Source organism: Podarcis pityusensis, assembly GCF_964106645.2.
Source record: "Podarcis pityusensis genome assembly, chromosome: 3".
NCBI lineage: Eukaryota > Metazoa > Chordata > Lepidosauria > Squamata > Lacertidae > Podarcis > Podarcis pityusensis.
In genome coordinates this window covers 37,465,153-37,491,287 of record NC_138026.1, presented here as the reverse complement: position 1 = coordinate 37,491,287, position 26,135 = coordinate 37,465,153, and the positions used below count along the sequence as shown (strand labels likewise).

At 41.6% G+C, this 26,135-nt stretch overlaps 1 protein-coding gene across 50 annotated transcripts in view; it reads right to left on the bottom strand.

Annotated features, from left to right (window-relative positions):
• Positions 1–26,135, bottom strand: part of RIMS1 (regulating synaptic membrane exocytosis 1) — a 241,366-nt gene that overhangs the window by 105,387 nt on the left and 109,844 nt on the right. For 46 of the 50 annotated variants that reach the window (XM_080997930.1, XM_080997929.1, XM_080997933.1 and 43 more), the window contains 6 exons: positions 21,941–22,281; positions 15,052–15,929; positions 7,241–7,297; positions 3,483–3,550; positions 2,918–3,028; positions 1,741–1,840 (listed from right to left, as the gene is read on the bottom strand). In XM_080997930.1, coding sequence (XP_080854056.1) covers positions 1,741–1,840; positions 2,918–3,028; positions 3,483–3,550; positions 7,241–7,297; positions 15,052–15,929; positions 21,941–22,281 — 1,555 coding nt within the window. The remainder of the gene's footprint in view (positions 1–1,740; positions 1,841–2,917; positions 3,029–3,482; positions 3,551–7,240; positions 7,298–15,051; positions 15,930–21,940; positions 22,282–26,135) is intronic. The other 4 variants (XM_080997917.1, XM_080997942.1, XM_080997898.1 and 1 more) reach the window with 1 other exon arrangement.

Below are 26,135 nucleotides of genomic sequence, written 5' to 3'. Positions count from 1 at the left end.
CATTCATCCTGTTTAGTTGCAATAAGATTATATGACTTCCCATCAATTGAACATTATCTCATTTTTTCTAGTGCATTTTCTCATCACTTTCCCTATCATAAAATGCCTGGCTCTTTATTAAGTGCGTTTGTTGTGCCAGAGCACTTTAATCCATTTGTATTGTGCAAAACTAAATTTGTGACAGAATCCATCTTCTGTGTATGCTAGTGACCTCTTTGTATGCCGGCCAGACAGGAGATTCCTGCATTGCAGGGGGTTGGATTAAATGACCTTTGGGGTTTTTTCTGACTCTACAATTCCATGATTCTATGAGAAGCACCCTCCTGGCCAATGCATGTAGACAGAAGTAAGCTCCTCCAAGTGGCCAATCAAACACCAACACTTTCTTCAGGGGTTTCAATGTTCAAAGAGGCTGCTCAAAGAGTCCTGGCTCTTTTTCATGCCAAGCAGACTGCTGTTTGACGATCCTCACGTCAAAGCTTAGTTCAGTTCATTTTGTATACAGTGTACTCTGCTAACACCTTGAATACAAACACAATCGCAGAAACACAGAAATGTAGAGTTGGAAGGGACCTTGAGGATCACCTAGTCCAACTTCTTGCAGTGCAGGAATCTTTCACCCAACCTGGGGCTCGAACCCTGAGATTAAGAGTCTCATCTGCTACCAACTGAGCTATCTATATGAAAATAAAATCCACAGATCCAAAAAATTTGCAAAGCCCCCAATTTTCATCACTTCCCGTCATTTTCTATAAGGAGTCCTTTACTGCACCGAAGATGATTTCCTTCTGTATTGCGAAGTTTCTGTCCGCCTAACACAGAATGGGGAGTCCAGGCACTGGCACAGCTCTGGCCCCCAAGCAGTTCTGCAGAAGCACTGCATGTATCCATTTATTTTCAGACTTCCATGTTCACTTAAGCAGAGGGCGTCAAGCATGCAATCTAAAGGTGCTTCTTCTCATGGGGATCAGTGCACTCAACTGGGTGGATTCATTTAGGGCCCATTTTTGCTCACGTAAGCAATTTGATAATAATGTCAACACTTAATATTTAAATGCTATTTTAAAAATTAAACATGCTATTAAATGTTTAATGCATACATAAGGAAGTCCTTCCAATTCTTTATATAAATATAATGCTTTTTTAATTTTCACCATATATAAATAGCTGCTTCTAAGGGCAACCTGCACACTATTACAGACAGTAAAGATAGTGATTGTCAATATATTGCTACCATCACATTATTCTGAAATGTTTTATTGCAAACTTTAAATTGGGATAGGGAACCTCATGTCTGGAGATGAAATGCAGCACTCTAGGCCTCTCCGTCTGGGCCTTGGGACTCTCCCTATGCCCTGCTCCCTCCCCAGGACTCAAGCCCTGTCCTCACACCATGCCCACTCCACACTCCCCATGAGAGCTGCTGCTTGGCTGAAACATGTCCTCTAACTATCATAATGCCTAGATGAAGGTTGGGGAGTGGTGTGTGTTGTCTGTAGATGTAAGAACCTCTGACTTTTGCATGACTGGAAGGTAGCCCACTGTACATAGTATGTAAGGGTCAAATCTGATGCTCTGCCTGCTTTGGCCTCTGCCCCCACCCAGCTCTGGCCCCCAGAAGGTTTATGGGGAAATGTGGTCCTGAAAAAGTTCTGCGTTCCTGCTGTAAATGCAGAACAAAACACAACAGTAGTGCTGTTTTCTCAACATCAAAAAAAATAATTCAGTGGCTTGAGTTACCTGCTCTTAGATGTCCCACCACATCAGCCAAGCTACCTTTCTTTACTTTGGTAATGAAGGCACCAAGTCGTCCTAAATCAGTCATTTTTCCTCCTACAACCTGAGTGAGTGGGGGGAAAGTGTCAGTTTTCAGAATACAGTGGATTACATTTGAAGGAATGCAATGAAAAACTATTTAATCCAATAGACAGCTGCAAGTTACCTATCATGACTTGCTGACCAGAATGTTTACACACAGGCCACACAAGTTCAAAGTTAAAACAGTCCTTGCTGAAGTGATATTTTATGTAATGTTCAGAGGCCTTATACATGCAAAACTATATTTCTATAAGTTCTCATATTCATATTAATACTTAAACAGATTCTAGGTCAAAACACGGATTATGAATGTTAGGAAAGCCTGCTGGACCAGGCCAATGGCTCATGCTAGTCCACCATCCTGTTCTCACAGTGGCCAAACAGATGCCTGTGAGAAAACAGCAAGCAGGATTCGAGCACAGGAACCTTCTCCCCTCCTGTGGTTTCCAGCAACTGGTATTCAGAAACATTGCTACTTCCAACTGTGTCCTGCTTGTGGGAATCACATACGTTCCTGATTGGGCCCCTGTGGGAACAGAATGCAGGACTAATGTGCCCTTCCGTCTGATCTAGTAGGATGATAATCTTATGATTATTATTTTCCACTTCCCATTAAACTCTAATTAAAGGTTATGGCCAGCTTGAACCTGCTCAGTCCATGGCTATTTGAACTGGCAACCTAATATGCATTCACTGTTCTTAATGAAGGGAGATGTTCCCCTATTTGGAAAGGAGTTTGGAATTCATCTGTCTATATTAGGAATTCACAGGGAGGAAGAGAAAGGTCAGAAAAGGCTGCTGAGCTAATGTATGCTTATCTGCAAATTATATCTATGTCAGGCCCCTGCCTCAGACATTAAAGGAGCAGAAATGCCAAATATATTTCTATGGCACATGATTCTATTTTCATACTTGGGAAGGTGCGGACTGGCTCACAGCATCCTTTTCCTCTTTTCCTACCACAAGGTCCAAAAACCAAAGATAAGATTAGGACCCTGAGGAGGAGACACCACCCATCACTTAGTTCTCTCGCTGAGGCCACAGCCAACCTTTAAAATATATTGGAATGAATTTACAGCCTAACCTCCACAGTACTTACTTTGAGTCCCAGCAATGCACCTGACTCTTTTGGCATAGTTGTTCTCTTGTTGAGAATAACACGACCAATTAGGCGATCTCCTTCTTTAGATGGTTGCCAGGTTACAGGATGCTATTAAAAATAAGCAAACAAGGAGAAGCAAATTCCTGTTTATGCATACAAATCAAGTCTGTAAGCCACACTCTTTCCCCCGATGTAATAAAGGTGTTGGGCATCTATTTTTATAGTTATCAATGGACCGCATGTTGCCTATGCTGGTTATTTAAACTGTTTGCTGTCTCCAGCATAGTACTTAGAATGGTAGGCACACTTATGATCCAAGACAAAGTACACAACTTATGGTTTAACATACCATTTTTCTATTAAGTTTATTCATTGGATGAAGGAGTAGATTTTCTACAAAAATATCCTACCTATTAAAGATGTTTTGTGATTATTCATAAAAACAACTCACAGTCTTTTTTCATATCATCATGTTAAGAACCAACCAACACCATAATGATAATAAAAAAAATAATCGTTTATTTTAATTTAATCCAATAGACCAATTTGGCATATTTCTTACCGAGCTAATAGGAGATGTCTCCCTACTGTGCCACGTGGCAGGATCAAGCCAGTAATAATCCAAATCACCTGGAATATATAGGAAAGGAAAGAAATGAAATATGTATTCTGAAGGAAATGCATTAACTGTATTATGAGTTGAACTGAATTTAGTGTTTGAATTTAGAAATAATAATAATAATAATAATAATAATAATAATAATATACAATTCCCTATTCAACTGCAGATCTTGCATGATGATTGAGTTTATCTTTTGGCTGAATTTATAATTTGTTAAGACTGTTTCTATATTACAGTGTTTCAAGATGCTGATGTTGCTAGCATATAAAAATACAAGGAGATACTTCAGATTGGCCACATTCAGATGACATCCTAAATCAAGTCCGAGGAACCTATGGCTCTCTAGGTGTTGTTGGACTTCTCTCATCACTCTCATCAGACCCAGCTGGCATGGCCCATGGTCAGGAACAATGGGAGTTGTAGCTCAACAACATATAGAAGACTATAGCTTCCCCATACGTGTGCTAAATCATAGTTTAGCAATACCAGACTGAGTCAAGTCTTCCTACCCAGGGGTGGATGCTCTCATTCTCTCCTTCAGCACAGGCACAAGGAGGAAATCAGAAGCTTCTGCTACACTTTCAGATTAACCAGAGTTTAGTGGGTCATCCAAATCCTAAACTATGATTAATGTTAACTGTGGTTTGATAAAACAAGCCAGCTTCATAATCCATGCTTTGAAGCTGGCTTGTTTCAAACAATCCATGCTTACGATTAACCAGTTTGTTGGGTTTAAGCTACAGTTAAGTGAAACCAAAATCTTCCTCATAGTCATATCAGAGAAAGAGAAAGATGAGCCCATGACCCAATATAACTCATTTCATCAAGCAGAACTGGGCTATTTATTCTGGCCTATCTAGCTCCATTCTGATAGTATTTCTTCTGGATTTCAGGTACCATATTTCCTGTAACCTGAGATGATTTCAATGGAGGTTCCTAGGGTTGAACCTTGGACCCCTCTACATATAAAACAACACACTCTATTTGCATGCTATAAACACAAGCTTGATTGTGTCAACCCCACAATTTCCAACTGCAGTAAATTTTGAGCAGCTGCTTGCTTGCTCCAGGTTCCCATATGGCCTACTTGTGTACATTTGCAAATACATAGGACTGTACTTCAGGCTAAAGTTAGCTGCAGATAGTTCCTATTTAAATCAATAGCACTTAAATGATGGCTAACTTGTGTTACTGATTTCAATGGAACTCGTGTTCAGCTAACTTCAGCTGGATCCAACTCAGAAATATCACACCATCATAATCAATTTCCAGTAAAACTGCTCTCAACATCTCACTATTTGGGGGAGACAGAAGCAACCAAAGCTACAACAAGTGACATACACATAGCTGTGCTAGTAAGCAATTGATAGTAGTTAAAATAATTTTGTGTGGTATGTAGTAGTATATATACACAATATTAATTTGAATAATGGAGGCAAAACTGGAAATGTACTTGAGATGACACACAAGTAAAAGGGGTAGACAGAAAAGATGAATGAATTACATGATGTGAAGTGATGGAGAGAGGTGTATAAGCTTCTGTGTTATGCAATGATGACCAACAAATGGATTATAATAATCAATTCGCAGAGATTGCAGTTTAGAATACCGATCAGGATTCTGTACAAGAAGATGCTTCCTTGTAAAGACAAGCTGGAGCACAATTCTCTGCACACTTACCTAATAAGTCTAATTGAAATTAGCAGAACTTACTTCTGAGTAAACATGCACAGGATTGCACTGTTAGCCACTCTGCTATTGTTGATTATCAACTAATACAAACTGTGCAGACTCTGCTTTACCTCTGCCATGAATTCATTAGTTAGTGTAAAGCAGCTCATTCATTATCTCTTATCCCCAGCCCCACCCAAACCTGTAATAGGGGGCTAATAATGTCAAACTACTTTACGGAGCTGTAATACAGATGATGAAGAGGATAATAACAACAACAACCAGCAGCATCAGCATCAATGGCCCATTTATTTGTCATTGGGCTATATATATATATATATATATATATATCATGGTTGATATCAAAAGCTCAGTACAAGTACATAGCCAACCCTTATGTTAAACCAAAGTTTAATATTACAAGAGTAAGCCTACCCTTCCCCAATCTGCTTTGGATGCACCTGCTTTAATTTTTAGATTAACCACGGTTTCCTATGTCATCATAGATTGGCCATTTTAATTTTAACTATGGTTTGCTTGAAACAAGCCAACTCCAAACAATGCATTATGAAACTAATAATCCAAGGCATCCAGTTGCCAGCTGAGAACAAGATGCTGGTCCAGATGGGCCATTGGCATCATGCTGCAAGCTCTTCTTATGTTCTTAATCAAACCACAGTTAACATTAGCCATAGTTTAGGGAGCTTTCTTGCTAGGGTTGTTGCTGAACTTGCAGAATCTTTCCTAAAGTTCCTCCCCTTTTTGACATGCTAGATCAAATTAAGGCTATGCATATTTATTTAGTTTTAACATTTATCATCTGTTCTTCACCAGATAGTCCCAGGGCAGAACAAAACCACACCTTCATTCAAACGAAGTACAGTAAATAAAATTAAAAAACAACAAACCATATTATATATACAATTACTTTTAAAATTATAATTAAAAGAATCAGAAAAAAAATACTGAAACAAGCTAGATACTATCATGGCCAAGTGACTCATCACACTTCTCATCCCCTCCCAAAGGGCTGTGCAAAGAGCTGCATTTTCACTTGTCATGAAAATGTTAGTGTAGTATCAGTACCAGACACACCTCAAAGGATTCTAGAAGTAGGGAGCCACCACAGAGAAGGCCGTCTCATGCACCCCACCCTACAAACTTCGGCTAACAGTGGGATAATGGGCAGGTCCTCCCCCTCTGAACTTAGTGCAAGGGCATGTGAATATGGAAGGAGGTGTGTGCAAGTATGTAGTTGTGCAAAGCCAGCATACTCATCAAAGCAAATCTGGTGCCATAAACTGGCATACTTGGGCACATGTTGTGGTAGAGCTCACCACATGAATCCTGCCCTGCATTCCCCCCAACTGTAGGCATCACCAGTTAGCGCCTCCATGTTGCCAATGAGGGAGAGGCATCAGCTGACAGCCCACTCAAATATGTTGTCAACCTTGCCTCAAAGGATGAAGCCTGAATATATAGGGAGCAAGAGTATGGTTGCAACTGACAGGAAGCAACATACAAGAAGGAGCACTGGCACAAATTCACATTCAGGCACAGATTTCTCCCTCTGAAGAGCAAACAATATACCTTCTCTCATTGTTATTTGTGCCATTTCACTTCAGACATATTAAATGGAGTCCCTAATTCTTAATGACAATGATACTTTAACAGCAGCATTCAAGAATGTGTACTCTATTATACAATTTCTCTCTCACAAACATGCTCAGACGCTTTATCTTTCACAACATTATTTTTATGGCAAACATGATATTGCTAACCAAAGTTGGTTGGGCTAGAATTTGTTGATTGCTTTCTCTCCTTAGCTTCCCTGTGTTCAGTTTGCTATATAAAGTGCCAAAAAATGAATACGGTACATTCAAGATTAGAGTCATGAATACCTAAAACTGAAATGCAATGCTTTCAACTGGGAACATTGAATTTAAAAATAAATAAATCCAAAAGCATACTATATGATAATACACAGGCTGCATTATTGCAATTTGAAGGCTATGAAATTTACTAACCACAACACGACTCAGGAGACGCAGGGCACACCAACTCTCTTCTGCCAAACAGATTAGCTAAAAATAATATATCTGAATGATTATATGTTCCCTGACCATCAAAACCTCTGAAATCTGATTACTTTCTCAAACGTGCAATATTGTTTATGGCTAAATGAGATTTACCCTGTCCAGAATTACATTTACAGACAGGTTATTTTAAAATAAAATTTTAAAAAATCTAAACACATATTTATGGTTGAAAAAGTCAGCTTATATTTTAAAAACACAGTTATATACTTAAAAATCAGGAATGGGTATTATGAAAGATAAAGGAACCCGCCCGCCCCCGAAAGAGCAAGAAAAATGGCTCTTTTTATCTCTCCCCCCCCCCACCCTTATGCTTGTACTTCACCACCAGAAGAAACCTTTTCAAAACTCAGACTGATTGGCAATAATATTTTACAGTCATCTACAGCCTCCCATTCTGACAGTACTATTAGATTACCTGTCCCCGAATACACCGTATGGAGAAGAAACTGAAGGAAACCAGCAAACATAGCAGCTTCAGCTCAGAGCACCTAAACAAGCAGAACCGACTTCAAGCAGGTTGCTGAATTCCAGCCTGCGACTGTAGCAAAGCCGTAACCGCAACGGGTGGAGGGGGGGGGAGAGAGGAAACCCCCCTCCAAAAAACAAATCAGTACAAAGCCAGGTCTATAAGACAAGTCCCTGTAGTCCTTGTCTCCTGAGCCAATGCCAAATTATTCTGCAATGTCAAACACTCTACAACAGTGACACCAAACAAGGCCACAAGAGCCACAGCCATCAATACAAATCTCTGCAGTGTGGAGAGAGCATTGATTACTGCATTAATCTATACATGCTCAGTGCAATGCTAAAGAGCCTCTCTGGCTACGGAGAATCCTTAATGATTTTAGGAGACTCCACGAGACAGTCTGACGGGGGGGGGGGGGAGTGAGGGGAAACCCCCCAAACAAAACACTGCTCCCTGCCCACAGAGGTGGGAAAATAAATGTTTTATCTGCCAGTACTTGACACAGACAAATGCTATTCGAAGCACAAGTATCAATGCAATCAGTAACAATGCGGCAGCCGTTCTTCCTCTTTAGTACGTTTAGACTGAGTTTTTGCTGTGCAATTTAAACACGGGCACAACACAAATTAAACCCGACCCACCCACCCTTAATTCACAGATAGGAGGCCACCACAGAAATGTGTGAGTTGGGTTAGAAAGAAGAGAAGCCCACCACCTGGCGAAGTTGTTCTTCAGGTTGCCTGATCCAAAGGCAAAAGCAGCTAAAGCTGGGCCAGAAGGCATATGTTCACTGGATGCTGCTCTCACCTGCTGACCGAGACAAGCCTTGGGCAACTGCCAAGGCGCACTCACAGAACATGGACCACTTCTTCCGGAAACTGGGGGCATTTCCATGGGCAGAGAGAAAGTGAGTCGAAAGAGGCAGATGGAGATTTTCTTAGCGCTGGCACAGGTCTCTTCCCTTTGCAGCAGTTTTGTCTCCCATGCAGATGGGGCAGGGAGAGACAAAATAATATTTGTAGTTGAATAAAGCAGTTGAATGTAGCAGTTCGAAAGCACGTCAAAGTGCAAGTAGATAAATGGGTACCACTCCGGTGGGAAGGTAAGCGGCGTTTCCGTGCGCTGCTCTGGTTCGCCAGAAGCGGCTTAGTCATGCTGGCCACATGACCCGGAAAAACTGTCTGCGGACAAACGTTGGCTCCCTCGGCCAGGAAAGTGAGATGACCACGCAACCCCAGAGCTGTTTGCGACTGGACTTAACTGTCAGGGGTCCTTTACTTTTACCTTTTATAACATCTTACAGATTTCTCAGTGATATACTGTACTATAGGTCAGCACTGTACTAACACAATGGTAGCGGTTAGTTGACACTACAAATATTTTAATGTACTACTTGTGCAAAGCAGGACCAGGTACAGGAAGGGGCTGCAAAACTATATGGAGAGCCCCAGCCCAAGGCCATGACTTCCACTGACTTACGGGTAGACATCTGAGCCAGCAGCACAGTGAAATTGCTACAAAATCTACCAGAAACCATGGAGCATTTGAAACACAAATCATTATCAACACCCTCAAATCAGCCCATCGTAAACTCCTAACAACTGAATGGCTAAAGCAGTTTAATTGATGCCTGAATGAAAATACTGCAATCAGGGTGGACATGGAACATAATATATTTTGGGTTCTGCATGTCTGTTAGGAACATTGTAGTATTAATGTTAATTAAAAAGAAAATTTAATAAACCAGATACCCTGAAAAATATAATCAAGGGTATTATTATTATTAATATTATTATTAGTAGTAGTAGTAGTAGTTTGTATTTTTCTATGTATTTTACCTAACTCCAAATGATTCACACTCTGACCTGGGGGGTCATAGAGACAGGAGAAGGGCAGAGAGTAAGCTGACTGCACTAGGTCAAATTTCATTCCACAGAAGTGCTTTTATTCTTCTTTTGACCTGATTTGCCCCTATAGAAGACAAATGGCAGATTTTATATAATATTTAATACTTCTCTAATGTTGCCACAAGCAACACATCCTAATCCTCATCACAATTTTCTAGGCCAAGCTACGATTAGGATTGTGATGACACAGATAAAGGAAATCTGGACAATACGGGTTAATGTTTTCATTTCTTCTCATAAAGCAAGCAGAGCAAAGGTTCTGAACATACCACCCATATCCTCATTACTGGAAGTGTGGTTACATAGTTTTGAGAGAGGTGATGGACCACATTAATTTTCTGTTGCTCCAGAGCAGGAAGTAGCTGACATGGTGCCCCCCAGATGTTACAGACTACAATTTCAGTCAGTCTAACCAGCACAGCCAGTAACCAGGGATAATGGGAGTTCCCATCAGTAACATCTGCAGGACACCCCCTTGGCCACGCCTGCTCTGGAAGGTTCAACCTCACCCAATGGGTTCTAAGTAGAATAAACAATATTTAGAGTCGGACACGACTAAACGACTAAACAATAAAAGAGTAAACATCAGGAAACACTCCTGGATGGTGCAAACTGTTTGACGGTGGAACGGATTGCCCCGGGTGGTGGTGGACCCTCCTTTGTTGGAAGTTTTTAAGCTGAAGCTGGAATTCCACCCATTTGGGATTGCCACAGTAGTGGGGTTCCTTCCAAGTCTGTGGTTCTAAGGCTGAGGCGATTAATAAAAGGCACATTGTGTTTCACTGCAAAAATATGGCTCCATCAACAGTTTCTGCTTTGTGACAGTTCCCCCAAGCACCTAAATGCAAATAAGTTTGTGTTCGCAGGTCTAAACCGCTGCTTCCCTAACATCCTGTCTCTCACCGCCACCTTACGGCCCTCATTGGTTTTAGAGGATACATCCTGTACTGTGCTGAGCTTTGGAAGGACTAGGCACAACTTCCTTTTCCCAGGTCTAGGAATATAGGGATTACACGGTGGTACTGGGAAGGCACAAGGTGGGTCTCAGAGGTATCTCTTTTCCTATCTCAACCAATGCTTCCTATTGGCTGCTCAAGGATAAATGTGTGACAAAGGGCAGAAGTTGATAACAAAGCAAGCCATCACTAGCGTAACTTTTAAAATGTGCTTGATTAAGGTTTTTGTTTCTCTTTAAGTATTATCCAGCAAAGTTCAAGAACAAAGGTCTAGCACTGGCTGTCAGTAAGAACTCATAGAGATATGGCTACAGTTCTGTTCCAGTCTGTCAAGGGTATTTCAATATGATTTCGGTACTGTTGGTGCGGTAGATTTGACAACACATTGCTTCACTGGTGCCCCATTTCAGGTCTGTGAGCGAAACCTAAATTGTGGCATCATAGTGACAAAGCAGAAGTTGCTGAATTGCAACTTATTACCAAACTTAAAACCATTGAGAGACCTGGTCTGAATAGAGACATTGGATTCTTATCTCATTATACATGATAAAGCTATCTTTAGCCATCTCACCCCTTGTTTTTTCCTGTAAGACCAATTGCAGTCGTTAACAGTCGTCAACAGGTTTACCACACCTATCAGCCAATCACCCATTCCCACCACCCTTCTGAGTAATACCCCTCCCCACCCTCTCACTATATATAAGGGTCTGCTGACTTCTGTTTCAGTGTCTCTGAAGTAGTGTGCATGCACAGGAAAGCTCATACCAATAACAAACTTAATTGGCTTCTAAGGTGCTACTGGAAGGAAATTTTTTTTTATTTTGTTTCGAGTACGGCAGACCAACACAGCTACTTACCTGCAACTATTACTATACACAGTTCCTGATACAGCTACTCAAAGCATTGGAATATCAGCTAACACATTGGTTGCCAATGGGACACCATACCTCCACACTCCCTTAGTGGAAAGAAACCTCCTTTAGCTAACAGAGGAGGTTTTTTCAAGCCTAATTGTAGTGAGGGGTGAATTTAAGGTAGATTGCAGCTGGGGAGGAGAAAGCTGCAGGGTCCCTATTCTTTTTTTCTGGTTGTCAAATATGCCCAGGGGCCAAAAACGGGTTATAACCCCCCACATGCCATGAATACTACTCTAAAATTAGGCCAACTTTGTGAAACATTGCAAATGCATATTCCAGCCAGAGTTCTTGGTTCAGGAAAAACATTTAACTCACAAAGCTTTATCATCCACGAGATATATAAAACAAGCCCTTTCTTAATAGCATGAATGATAAGAGAGTTGAGGTATTCTCCCTATATGACTCCCTTACAGCGAATTTTTCAAATTCATACTGGTGAATAAAACTACACTCTATTTCCATATAAGTACAGAGTCAGAAGACTTTAAAACTGCTGTTGGAAATTGCATATCAGAAACGTCTCTGGTACGATAAAGCTTTTATGAAATTTGGCAATGAATTAGCAGATGTTTCTGGAACTGTAGATAAAATATTCAGTAGCTAACTTAAGAAAATATTTATGGGAAATGACAGATGAAACTTAAATTGCACAGACTCCATCTAGTGGCCAATTTAGCATAAGGTTTAGCAAAACTAGAGGATTAATTTGAACCAATTCATTCCTATTGTGCTTGTAAAATTACATACTTATATTAATTTACTTATTTCTAACACCAACTCCAAAAAGGACTTCATATATCACATAAAAAATATCCAATAAAATCTGGTCTTTGCCCTGATTCTGTTTGCATTCCTACATATTCCAGCTCCACAATTCTATGTAGTACTGATGCAATTAAAAGAAAACAATTCCTGAGCTGCAGGAAAAAAATATACCTCTTTTTATAGCTTATTAAATCATTCTAAGCATGAAAAACATTTCACAACATTCTGATTTTCTACTTTCTTCAGTTCAAGAATTACTGATAACTTATCAAGGTTCTGATTGGCTTTTCCTCATAATGAACCATGGCATGCTCCAATCACACGGGTGAAGACATTTTTCTAGTCCCTCCTACAGCAAACCAGAGGGTGGGAAGTTTTTCACAAAAGGCAATGACGCAGCAATGATTTGGGAGAAATCAGACAATTAATGTGCTTTTACTAACTAGTTATTTCAAGTGCTTATTGAAACGAAGAAAACGGGTCCAGAAATGGCTAAAAATGAGAAGCTTCAGGTTCACCTCACATGATGGGGCAACGCTTCTTGCCTAATTTTGCCTATCCTACCCCTGTATGCTATGTTTGATATAATACATGACCCTGGTTTACAAGGGCAAGAAAAAAATGTAAAGAAACAAGCATGCATAAAACACCTATCACCTGGAGATGTTTTATACCTGAAAAACTAACTCTAAAAATATCCTGCCACATTCTGGAATGCCCCTCCTCACCAACCACTCCTGTTATTATTATGTTTATATTCCACCTTTTCTCCCAGGAGAGCAACGTGGTTCTCCCCCTCTCCCTTCTACACAGCTTCTGCATTCTCTACTAGCCTTCAGGTTAAGAACATTCCCACTGGATGAGGCTGAAGGACCATCGAGCCCAACATTCTGTTCTCACTGTGGCCAACCCATGAGAAGCATGCAAACAGGATCCAAGTGCACCAGTACTCTCCCCATCTGGGATTCCCAGCCACAGAGACACTGCCTCCAACAGTGGAGGTAGAACATAACTATCATGGCTTATAGCCACTGACAAAAAAAAAATCCCCTGCAAAACTGTCTAATCTTTCATAGTCATCCAGGTCGGTGGACACTGCAACGTTAGTGGACATCTCTAGCAAGTTCTACAGTTTAACCGTACGCTATGTGACGTGCCCCCCACCCAGTGCCTTGAACCTTCCAACATTTGGCTTCAGTGGATGGCCTTGGGTTCCAGTATGATGAGAGGAGTAAAAAATATAACTCTGTGTCTACAACATGCATAATCTTACGCACCTCTCTCATGTCCTCCTTTACTTATTTCTAAACTAGAAAGTTCCAGATAGTGTAAACTTTCCTTTACCAGCGGAGTTGCTTCAACCCCTTGATCATTTTGGTTTGGCCCTTTTCTGAACCTTTTCCATTTCTAGGAAATCATTTTTGAAGTGTGGCAACCAGAACTCTACCGGCACTCCAGCCATCATCACACTAAAGATTTGTATAAGGGCAACATTTTCCTAATGGTCCCTACCATGGCATTTCATCCCTGCTACTCTCCCTATTCCCTTCAGCTTAGCTTCCCCACCTCTTAGGTCTCTGTCCAGTCCTCAACTGGCCCTACAAGGCTAATCTACATACCTTGTGTGAGTTTTCAATCCTTGGCAAACTGACACCTTCCCTTCTCTCACAGATGCTGGACTGTGGACATCAGAACAACTTAATTCCCTTGTCAGATGGAACTGTTGTGAACATTCCATGACATCACATCAACTCATCCAACCATTTTTAGAAATTTCCTAAAGGGAAGTTCTATTTCAATGCCATGGGCTTGCCATCACTATTCACACCATAAGAAAAGCAATCCATAGCACTGGGTAAAACACACAGTGCATTTACGCATAGTTACTAAGAAGCAAATCCCATTATTAAATAGATATTACTTCCTAGTAAGTATGTATGAGATTGCAGCTGCAGTTTACCATATGATAGAGAAAAGGTTGACTACTCTAAAATAGTCAAACCAGAATTTGAATTTGAGAGCAAAGATGCACCAAGACATGCCAATGCACAAAACATAAAATGCTGAATTTTTTTCTGCTTGCGGAGGCCACCTCACCTTGCCTAACAGGACCTTTGGTTCTGTCGGAAAAACACATATCTTAAACTAACCCCATTCCAAATAAACAAAGCAGAAATGCTTATATCCCCTATCTGGGCACATGTTCTTCTTTTTCTTGTTGCTGGATCATGGCTATTGTGGGGAAATCAGTGGGGACATCTAAGGAATGTGTGTAGATAAGACCATTCTGGTACTGTATGTCCACATTTCAGATACTCAGTTTATTGCAGTCTGCTTAATATCTAACAAGCTCTCCTTTGAATAGCTGTAGAATGTGATTTATATTAGATGGGGCGCAAACATCACTATGGGTTGCTAGTCTCTAGCTGTTGTTTTCATTCTGAAGCATTCTATCTACATAGCAGAGCCCTTTTGAGGAACCACAGAAACCCACAGAAGAAACTCATCAGGGCAGGGAAGAGGATGCTTTCTGTAGCAGAGGGCATATTTTGTTCTTTAGTTACAACTCAGAGTAAAGCACTATGGTTGGAAACCATATGATAGGAAAAGCTATAATGAGAACGCGACCTCCTTTGTTTTTACAAAATTTCAGTAAATTATGACAGGAAAGGCACGTTTAGATCAACTTCCCCCACACACATAATATATATTTAAATCTTTATCTTACCTTTTTCACTGACACTTTCACTTTCTATTTCCACGTCATCACAACTGGTATATTCAGGTGTTGATGCTCCTTCTTCCTCAGAGCTGCTGACTGACATTTGTCTTTTCTTTCCACCCCGTTTCGATCTATGGGGCTTTGGTGGAGACGGCCGCACTGATTCTGACTGGTCAGAACTAAGGGAATCATTCCTTAGCATGGTCTCCATTTTCTCCCGCTTTGCTTTCCGACTGAGAATAGCAGAGCTAGGATCTAGGCGACTCTGTGTTTTAAAGGGGTCGTGATTTTTGGATTCTAAGTGCTCTGTAGGAACCACGCTATGCCTGGGAGTTGGTGGGCTATGGTTAGCTAATTGTTTAGAAACAGAAATCCTTACATCACCTGTTCTTTCTATTGCATACGCCCTCTGAGTATCCGGGCGAGACTTTATGTCCTGAGTTCCTTGCAACTGTGAGTGCTTTCCTAGTTTATTCTCAGGTACCTCGGGCTCCTCAACTTCTGTGTGTGGCAAGGCAACGTCACTGTGTCTTCTTTCATGCCGTGCTTTTGAAACTTTTGCATGCATGCGCATCTGCTCCTCGTCGGGATGCGGCTTTACGGGATACCTTGCCAGGTTTGGATCACTCCTGTATCGAGTGTGATAGTCATCTTCTTTCCTTTGCTTCTCTCCATCTATAGCTTTGCCTTCCTCAAAATCGTGTGGGAAGTCTGAATAGTCCTGAGACCTCCCTTTCTCTAATCTTCTACCATCACGTCTTTCTTTAAATTCCCTCTCATCTCTTTGTCCTTCACCCTGCTGGAGTGAGGATTTTGGCACTCGTTTGCGCTCACCTTTTACACCTCCTTTCCCATTCTGTTCAGACCCTGCAGGTGTCTTCTTCCTGATGGGAAGGGGTGGAAGAAGAAGAAGAAGAGTTTGGATTTGATATCCCGCTTTATCACTACCCTAAGGAGTCTCAAAGCGGCTAACAATCTCCTTTCCCTTCCTCCCCCACAACAAACACTCTGTGAGGTGAGTGAGGCTGAGAGACTTCAGAGAAGTGTGACTAGCCCAAGGTCACCCAGCAGCTGCATGTGGAGGAGCGGGGACGCGAACCCGGTTCCCCAGATTACGAGTCTACCACTCTTAACCACTACACCACACTGGCTCTCTTCTTTCTCACTGGAGGAGAACGAAGGGGACAAATCACACACAAACCAATGGCATGTGCCCGAGCACAATTTTGTGCAAGCTACATTGCAATAAGTAAAAATTTAAAAAAGCTTCATTACATCGTGCCAGACCAATGGTCCACTTCCTTAAGTATAATCTACATTGACTGTCAGCGTTTAAGACTGGAGTTTTTCCCAACCTGGCCTTGAGGTGCCAGGAATTGGCCCTCAGAACTTTTGCATGCAAAGCATGTGAGGTACGGCTCTTCCCCATTAATTAAAGAGAAGATTATACAAAGCCTTTGAACTTAATTATCGCCTGCATCATTATTGTCATGTCAGAAAGGCAGGTGCTAAAAGAAAAATAATGAAATCTATTTTCAGTAATCCCCAAGTTGTTTTTTTAAAAAATAATTTCCATTTGGGAATAGGTAAAGAAGAATGTATAAAAGTCATTTTAAAAAAAACCTCCATTTAGGACCAAGGCATCATGAGTCTAAATATTTGTGCCAGTAAGTGTCTCTCCATGTAAGCAAAGGAATCCCTGAATCCTCTCCCAGCAACACTCAGCAGAGCAAAAAAAAGTATTTATACAGTGACTCTCACATTTCAAAATGCTTGCATCTTAATTGCATGAATATGGATCTGGACAAATGAAATTCAGACTCAAATCTGAAAGCATGTGTTGAAAGAAGTCATAGAGCCCTTCTGAAAGTTTTTATTTGCTTGCAGCTAGTATGTGTTATTTTGAAAGCCTGGAGCAAGAAAGCCCAAAGTTGATCAGAAACCAGTATCACTAAGTGTAATTACCCATAAAGCAAGAGAATGGATCTAAAAACTTCACCTTAATCCATGAATTGCGGAATTAAAAGGTGCACCTGGCTTCTTCACTATGAAGTTTTCAGTGATTGCTGAAGATGCACCTCTTTAGTCTATGGCACATGAGATTTGTGTTCTCAGGACCCACCTTAGTCCTGTGACTGTAATTTGCTTTGTTTTTAATTCTAAATTTGAAATTGTTTCATCCACCCTGGACCTGCTGGTGAAGGGCAGGTGATAAATAATAATAGTTGTTGTTGCTGCTGTTATTTTTCCCAATCCTGTTGACCAATAACAGAGTATTCAAAGCATTCCATTAACTTCCCTGCAAGTATGGAGCATCAAGTTCCTGCCTATTTTACAGCAAGGTAAAGGTAAAGGGACCCCTGACCATTAGGTCCAGTCGTGGCCGACTCTGGGGTTGCGGCGCTCATCTCGCTTTGTTGGTCGAGGGAGCCGGTGTACAGCTTCCGGGTCATGTGGCCAGCATGACTAAGTCGTTTCTGGAGAACTAGAGCAGCGCACGGAAACGCCGTTTACCTTCCCGCCGGAGCGGTACCTATTTATCTACTTGCACTTTGACGTGCTTTTGAACTGCTAGGTTGGCAGGAGCAGGGACCGAGCAACGGGAGCTCACCCCATTGTGGGGATTCGAACCACTGACCTTCTGATCAGCAAGTCCTAGGCTCAGTGGTTTAACCCATAGTGCCACCCAGTACCACCTTCCAAAGAAGCCATGCGAGCATGCTAGACACTAACAGTCCATTCAGCCAAACCTTTGTTTCTGCTGTCACCCATACAGTTTCCATTACTTCACAACACGGGAGCCAGCTCCTAGGGGCTGAGGTCCCTTCAGCCCTCTCAATAAAATATTTGAGGGGGCTTCCCCCCAAGTCAATGGGCACTGTCATTCAAATAGTGTGTGTGCGCACCACGGCATGTGATCAGTTATGTGGGGCAGGGTTTATCTGCCCCCAGCCAAGCATTTAATTCAAGTTGGCACCCCTGCTTCACACGGTGCATAGGTAATGGAGTTTGCCACCACCAACCTGGTTAACTTTAATAGGGGATTAGACAAATTAATGGAAGATAAGGCTGTATGCTGTCTCCAGTAGCAGAGGCAGTTATGTCACTGAATACTAGAGATTGCAAGTGGAATAGGGCAATTACACTGCTTGTGGGCTTCCCACAGGCATCTGGGTGGTCACTGTGAGAACAGAATGCTGGACTAGATGGGCCTTTGGTTGAATCCAACTAAATGTGCCTAGAGAAACTGCTGTCATTTCAAAAAGAAGCTTTTTGGGCAAAAAGGGAGAACAGAGTATTCCCAACACATGCATGGTCATCCAGTATGCATGGCCCTTCTTGGGATCCAAGCCAGAGGGTGGGTGGGTGAGGGTGTGTAAAGTAGGGCTGCAATGATCAGATGATTAGCTGGTTTGTGTACTCTATTTTAAAATGCCTTGATAAAACTAAAAAGATGAACCTGATAAGCAGATTTTAATTGGTTTTTTAAAAATCTTTTAAAATAAAAGTACCCATTAAAATTGCAGGTGCAATTCCCCTCCAGTGCGAAATAAAAGGGGGATACTTCCGTTCTAAGGATACCTGTGGTACACATGTGCATCAGCCTTGAAGAGACAAAGAAGCCAGCTGGAACCAGCCAGCTTCAGGAGAAAACCCTGCCCTCAAGATCCCAAACTATTTAAAAATGGCTGCCGTTACACCTCAGAGTAGGCCAGCACTAGCAGTGTGTGTAGAGTCAGTTATTTAGTTTTGGGGTTTCCCACCCCCCACCTAGTTCTGTTTTTAGTACATTTTAACTAAGTGCAAATGTTAATTTTGTTGTAATGTTGAACTTTAAGTTGGCTCTGTCCTATTTAAATTTGATGCTGTATTGAGAATCTGATGAAATTTGTTGAGAGCTTCCGGGGTGGCGCCATCGGCAATGGCGGACTCCCTCTGATCTGGAGGGACTAGCTCCACGCGAAACGGGTCTTTTCCGCTATGGCGAAGCGGGGACCCTTTCAAAAATCACAGGCGGATGAAGCCTGTGACCATGGGACCTGGCGGGCACCTTTAGCGCCCCCCCAACCCGCAAAAGAACCCACTAACGGGCTCCGGAGCGAAGAGGGGGAAGTAGCGCGGTGCTGAGAGTCAACTGCTTCTTCTGTGGAGCGAAGCCGCACAGCCGTTGCCGGAGAGCGCTGCCTTTTTCCTGGGACAATTTGGCTTCTAAAATAATCACCCGTGAGTACTTAAATTTCGGACAACTGGACTTTAAATAAGGACTTGCGAGCAGAAAGGAAAATTGGACTTAAAAGTTTACCTCAATTTGGCACTGAAACGGGAAGGTCTAAACAGGAAGTCAGCCTTCCGTTTCTTTGTAGATAGATTAAAGCAAAGACATGGCAAACTAGAGCTCAGAAAATCGCTTGTAAAAGATTAACTTTCATCATTTAAAATTGTTGAACCCCCCCTTCGGAAGCAGGAGAAGAGGGGGGATTTTTTTGGACTGTTTAAACCTGCAGAAGTGAGTGTAAAGTAAAGTAACTTTCCACCGTCCTGATCCTGGAGCGGGGTGTCAGGACCGACGTTTTTTGAAGCTCATTGACCAGAGACAAACATTTTTGACAGATAGCTATAAGAAGAGAAACATTGATTCCATTGTTCCCCTTTGCATTTTAAAGGAACAAATATTGACAAAATATCTGAAAAAGGAAACTTTGTTGTTAGACTTGTCTTTAAAATAAAGAACAAATAGAAGTTTTCCCCGTAGAGGGAGACTGTGAAACTGTAACCAACTCCGGGAGCTTGCAGCTGTTACAGATTATAATCATGGGAATAGACTTCTGACCTTGCAGGACAATGTATTCAGAAGCTCTGTTGCGTGCTTTCTGTAAAACAAATGCCCTACTGGAACAGCTACATGAGAAGACGGATTTGATGACTGATGCGATCAGAAATTTTGAACAGGCAGTGGGAAATTATATGGAGCCCACCCAGGAATTAAATCAGGAGTGTGCCCTGACAGAACAGATGAGGGAAGAGGATGTTACTGAATCTTGGGCGCCAGAGATGAAGGGAGCTGTGGCCCAGCAGGAACATGAGCTTTTGGACTTGACAAATGAACTTGGAAAAAGCCAGATTTGGAAAGATAAAGTTTGGTTTGGTTTGGAAATGGGGGGTTGGATAGACCCCCCCTATGCAGGGATGTTTGGACCTTTCAAGTCTGGCAATGGGCCGTGAGATGTTTGGGGTTGTGGGGGCTCTTAATTTTGGAGGGATTTTGAAACATGTTCTTAAATACCACATGGAGTTTAGTGTGGACTATGGAAAAGGGGATGATTTGTTGAGAAGGGTCAAAAACATTGTTAAGCTGGAGTTCCCATGAGTGAAAGGAGCAGGAGACAAAGGAAAATACAGTTATAAATATGAAGAAGAGCTGCGGAAGGGACATGGAAGAGACCTAAGGGCCTCGGATACAAGGTTACCAGGTTAATGCGCTAGATCGATGGGATAATAAGGACTGACAAAACCCGGGACCAGGAGGAAGGGACGCTGGATGAAGATTGGATGTTTTTATTTCTTTTTTTTACTACTAGTATTGTTTTATAAAATTGATGAATGTTAGAAAAATGTTGGAACGAAATTACTTGGCTTTAGCAAAAATGTTTAAAGAATTATGTAAGAATATTATGGTTATGAGAAGTTGGTAAAAATAAGATTTAAGTTTTAAGCTTTAAGGTTCTTTATAGTAAGATAAGATTAAAATAGACTAAGGTAATGTAATGACAGAATATTATGAAATATGGAAAGGATTTGCTGCGACAATTAACAACTAGGATACAAAAAAGGGAGGAGGAGGAGGTCAAAGAAAGAAGGTAATGACAGTTGAGGATTTGAGAATGATGGATTTGTTTTTGAGTGTTTGTATTTGTGTTTTTTGAATTTGTATTGTTTGATGTGGTTTGTTTTTTCTTTGTTTTTTCTTTCTCTTTTTCTGCTTTGTTCTTTTTTGTAATTCTAAAAATTTTCAATAAATATCATTTAAAAAAAAAGAGAGAGAGCTTCTTTGAACATTGTCCACCATGGACAAGTAGCATACAAATAAGGTAAGCCATACACAAAGAATACTCTTCCCTCCTTTAGAACTGTAGTCTCACGTGCAAATGTATGCTGAAGCCCTATTGCATCCAATGACATTTACTCCCACATAATCGTGCATAGGTTTGCATCTTTCACAAGCTATTTCACAATTATTTCATCAATGAATCAAGTCAACTCAGCTCAACAATATTCAGGTGACAGACCACCGCCGTGTCCCGTCCCCCCCCCCCAAAAAAAAAACCTACCTCAGCGGAAGAGGTATATTTGGCATACTCATGTAGTGTTGTTTTCGTTCATCTTGTGTCATTTACAGATTAATATTATCAAATTATTTTCAGTTTAGGACAATTTGTTTTCTAATACTAACTTTAATTGTGCACATATACAGAAGCTGGGATCTGTGCCTTTAAAAAGTCCAACATACATGCATGTAATTCTATATTCCAAATTAATGTCAGTTTGGTGAATATGTGTATTTTGTGAAACTCCTACTCTTGCAATTGACTTCCTCTTCCTCTGTTTTCCTTTCTGTCCTTCAATACAACTTTGTAGGACGTGTAGATACTCCAATTAACCTAGTGTATCCCTCTCAGTACTGGTCCTGTTGACACTGTATGGGGTGGGCAAATTTTGGGGAAGGTTTCCCATATTGCGTATATGCAAAGCCATTGACAACGTGCCCCTCTGCACACCACTAAAGTGTGGCCAGAGTGCACTGAGATTTTATATATTTATAATGCCACTCTCCACTGCTTAACATTATAGCTGCAATTCTTCCCATATGGGCAAGGCCCATTGGCATCAGTGTTACCTCTCTCTCGGGGGTTCACTTCTAGACCTTGATGAAGTCTGCTTCTGTTCCAGGCCCATAGCTTGCTGGGATACCTCTGTGCCTTTCCTCCTGTCAGTTTGCACACTAGAAGGTATTTCTTGTGAGGAGGTGACTGCTGTGCTTAGGGGTGTTTGAGATCTTGACCGTTCTTGAAGCCTCGCTTTCTTTTCTCTAGGTGCATCTGAACTGCCACCAGTAGCTGTATCACTCAGTGCTCCGTCCTGACTGGGTGGCTGTTGAGGACCACTTCCAAAAAACCACGCTCCAGATTTTGTTAGGATCTCTTGTTGCTTTCGGCATAAGTTGCATACCCACATAACCTAGTTACAAAGAAAAATAACAGTCTAAGTACTCTTCAGTTGCTGAAAGGCTCGGTTGTCTAAACATTCAAGAAGAATAAAACCTCCCTCCCGTGACGTTTGTGCTGTTGCTCATGCTCAGGACATGCTTGTGGAGTGGACCACTCTTGATTAGCTGCAGCCAAACATATTGCAATTGCGTGTTTCGCTTGGGCTGCACCAAACATTTATGTTCCATCAGTACTCTGAAGCACCGTCTGGGTGTTCAAAGCATGTGATGATAATCACGGGAGGCAGGAGAGCAGGACCACACTCGCACAACCTGCACTGGCCCCTCCCCAATGCTGTCGGGCATTTTGGAGGATGTCTGCAATACAAGCAGGCTATCCCCATGAGGTGGAACTAAGACAACAGCCTATACACACACTGGCACGCTGCCTCACTGCAAGCATGCTCTTAAACACGCGGTCAGCATTAGGGAAGGGCCGCAATGGGGCATGGGTAATGGAGCGAGCAAGCATGGACCTGCTCCCCTGCCTCAAATGAAGGCCTAGGCAGAAGGCCTTCCTGGTCCCACCCTGTGGAACACCCTCCCAGCACATGTCAAGGAGCTATCCAAGCTTTAGAAGACATCTGAAGGTAGCCCCACATGTGGAAGTTTTTAATGTTTAATGTTTTGTTATGTTTTTGTATATGCTGGAAGCCACCCAGCGTGGCTGGGGCAACCCAGTCAGATGGGCGGGATAAAAATAAAAAAAAAATTATTGTGATGATGGTGGTGATGATGATTATTGCATGTGTTGAACATACAAATAGGACTCGAAGAGTCAGTATGGTGTAGTGACTAGACTACAAACTAGGAGGCCCAGTATCAAATCCCCACACACTAAGAAACGAAGGGCACCGGGCAGGGCACAGTTTCTCAGCCCAGCCTTTTCCACAGGCTTGTTGTGAAGATGAGGTGGGCAGGAGAGCAGGGACCAAAACTCAGTGTTAGAGCACATCTTTGAATGAAGGATGTCCCAGGTTCCATCCCTGCCATCTCCAGTTTAAAGCATCGGCTAGCAGGTAATGGAAAATGAAGAAACCCAGGAGAGCTGCTGCAGATCAGAGCAGAAAATGCTGGGCTAGATGGGCAAATTATCTGACCTGGTATAAAGCATCTTCCTAGGTTTCCCTAAGTGCCTTAGAAGAAGGTCAGCATAAAAAATTGTAGCACATAAAATAAAACTGGTGGGAGTCTCCTATTCATGAAGTTCCACTAATGGGTAGAGATGTAAGGACCCATCAGTTTGGGTTCCCTTAGTTCCTCATTTCAAATTCCATTCTTCACACTTCTGCAACAATATGTGGATTTACTTCTTTAACCCTCGTGAAAATTTGCCAGCATTTTCAGTGCAGTCTTCTCCCCAGTAAACACAACCTTGTATGCAGTTGTTTTGATAATGTGCACGTTTTTGCAAGCATTTCCCCCTAACATAATGCATTTTTGTATGTTATTCTCATGAATATAATCATTTCATTTCACATTCCACTCCCTAATGCAGGCTTCCTCAACCTCAGCTCTCCGGATGTTTTTGGCCTACAACTCCCATGATCCCTAGCTAGCAGGACCAGTGGTCAGGGATGATGAGAATTGTAGTCTCAAAACATCTGGAGGGCCGAGGTTGAGGAAGCCTGCCCTAATGTATGCATTTTTATAAAGCGTGAATCGGGTAGAATCGGCTTTAAATGCTGAATCAAATATTCCCTGTCCCTACTGATACACCCCACGAGAGGAAGGGAGGCATTTTTCACCGATCTCCCCCCCTCTACCTCTTTGTCTGTCAAAAATTTGCTCTTGAAGTTTAGGGGAGCCTCCAGAACAGCATGAGAGGTGGCTGCATGAGGAATAGCAAAAATCACACACACACACACACCGTATTCCAGTGGGAGCTTCCAGTGGATCCCAATTCCTTCCTTGAGCATAAGGGACTATTTGTGTTTTTGAACCGTTCTTAATAAGAAGAAGAGGAGTTTGGATTTGATATCCCGCTTTATCACTACCCGAAGGAGTCTCAAAGCAGCTAACATTCTCCTTTCCCTTCCTCCCCCACAACAAACACTCTGTGAGGTGAGTGGGGCTGAGAGACTTCAGAGAAGTGTGACTAGCCCAAGGTCAACCAGCAGCTGCATGTGGAGGAGCAGAGACACGAACCCGGTTCCCCAGATTACGAATCCACCGCTCTTAACCACTACACCACATTGGGTCTCCACAAACCAAGTTCACTTCACATATGAGGTGAGTTACAGTATTTTGGCCACCAGATATACCCTAACCCCCTCTCCTTAACGAAGAAGTAAGCAAATGCTGCTGAATGTTTTGTTATCCTTCCAATCAAACATCCAATGACACATATCCAAAAATCAATCAATCATTACTCTTGAGTATGGTTTCATCACTCTCAAATGCTCCCTAGGGTAAGGTTACCAGACGTCCCCATTTCCCGGGACAGTCCCCGGATTTACAAATCAGTCCCCGTACAAAATCCATTGAGGTTGGAAAGTGTCCCTGGATTCATTGAAAAAAATCTGGTACCCTTACCCTAGGGCTAAGCTCTCTCATGACACAATGGTCCAAATATAATAGTGAAATGATTACTCTTGAAATTTCATTTTGAGGAAAAGAAACAAAAGCCTTGCCTTAAGAGACAAATGTTTAAGAAGATAAAATATTATTCATAGCACAAGAAAGGTTCTATCCTCTCCCAGGAAGGTATGAAATCAAGCACACATTCTATTTCTGGGCCACTACCGCTAGATTTTTAAATTTATATTTTTGTCAAGAACAGCAGCACATTAAGGCCAGATGCTGGCTCTAAGGATTATGCAGGGATCAAGGCAGTCATGCACTGTACACGATAAAAGAGCAAAAGGGGGGGGGGGAGGAGGGGGATGGGAAGAGTCAAATAGCAAATCTATGCACACTTAGTTGGAAGTAAGTCCAATTAATATTAATAATAATGGGCACTTGCCCCTCCCCCTAAATGTAATTAGGATCAGGTTGTTAGAAAAATAACATGGAAATGAACAGAAATATTAGGAGTTGGATCCAGGAATTGGCTGCAATCCTAACCATGTCTACTCAGATGTTAGTGTCATTGAATTTAATGGAATTTACTCTCAGGAAGGGGGGTTATTATGCAGCGTTAGTCATACCTAGAGTAGACCCACTGAACTCAATGGGTTTGTTTTTTTAATAGACATGGATAGAATTATTTTGTTAATACTTTCAGGGCCCATTGATTCACTGGGTCTACTCTAAGCATGACTACGTATGGATCCAACCAACCAACGGAGTTTTCTAAGAAAGAATTCTAAATTAAATATTTTACAGAAATGTTTCATAACATTAGAAAAGAAACAACATTGTATAGCTGTGCATCAATGCAAAGCACAAAACTGAAGTACACTGCATATTGAGTAATAAATCAAATAAGGAGGAAATGCAAAAAGAAAATGAACACTATCTAAGCGATTGATATCCAATCGTAATAAGGTGCCTACCAGTACCACCACCATCCCCCAAAATTTCAAAATGTTTCAGTAACAATGGAAATGAATAATCTTGCAATAGTAATTGCAAGAAGCCAAAAAGAGTTCTTCCTTTGTCAAGGAATGAAGAAACATTTGGCATGCATGCAAATATCAAATTATCTTTAGATACTGCAAAGAAAATAAGCAAATGAAATATCTGAGTTCATATAATATCTAAGTATTATTAACATAATCCCAAGATTCATTGTGTATTTTTTGGTTAAATGCTGGATTGGACCTTACTAAAGTTAAACTTTTGTAGTTTAAATATTTAAGTTGTGGGTATAAGGAATAAAAAT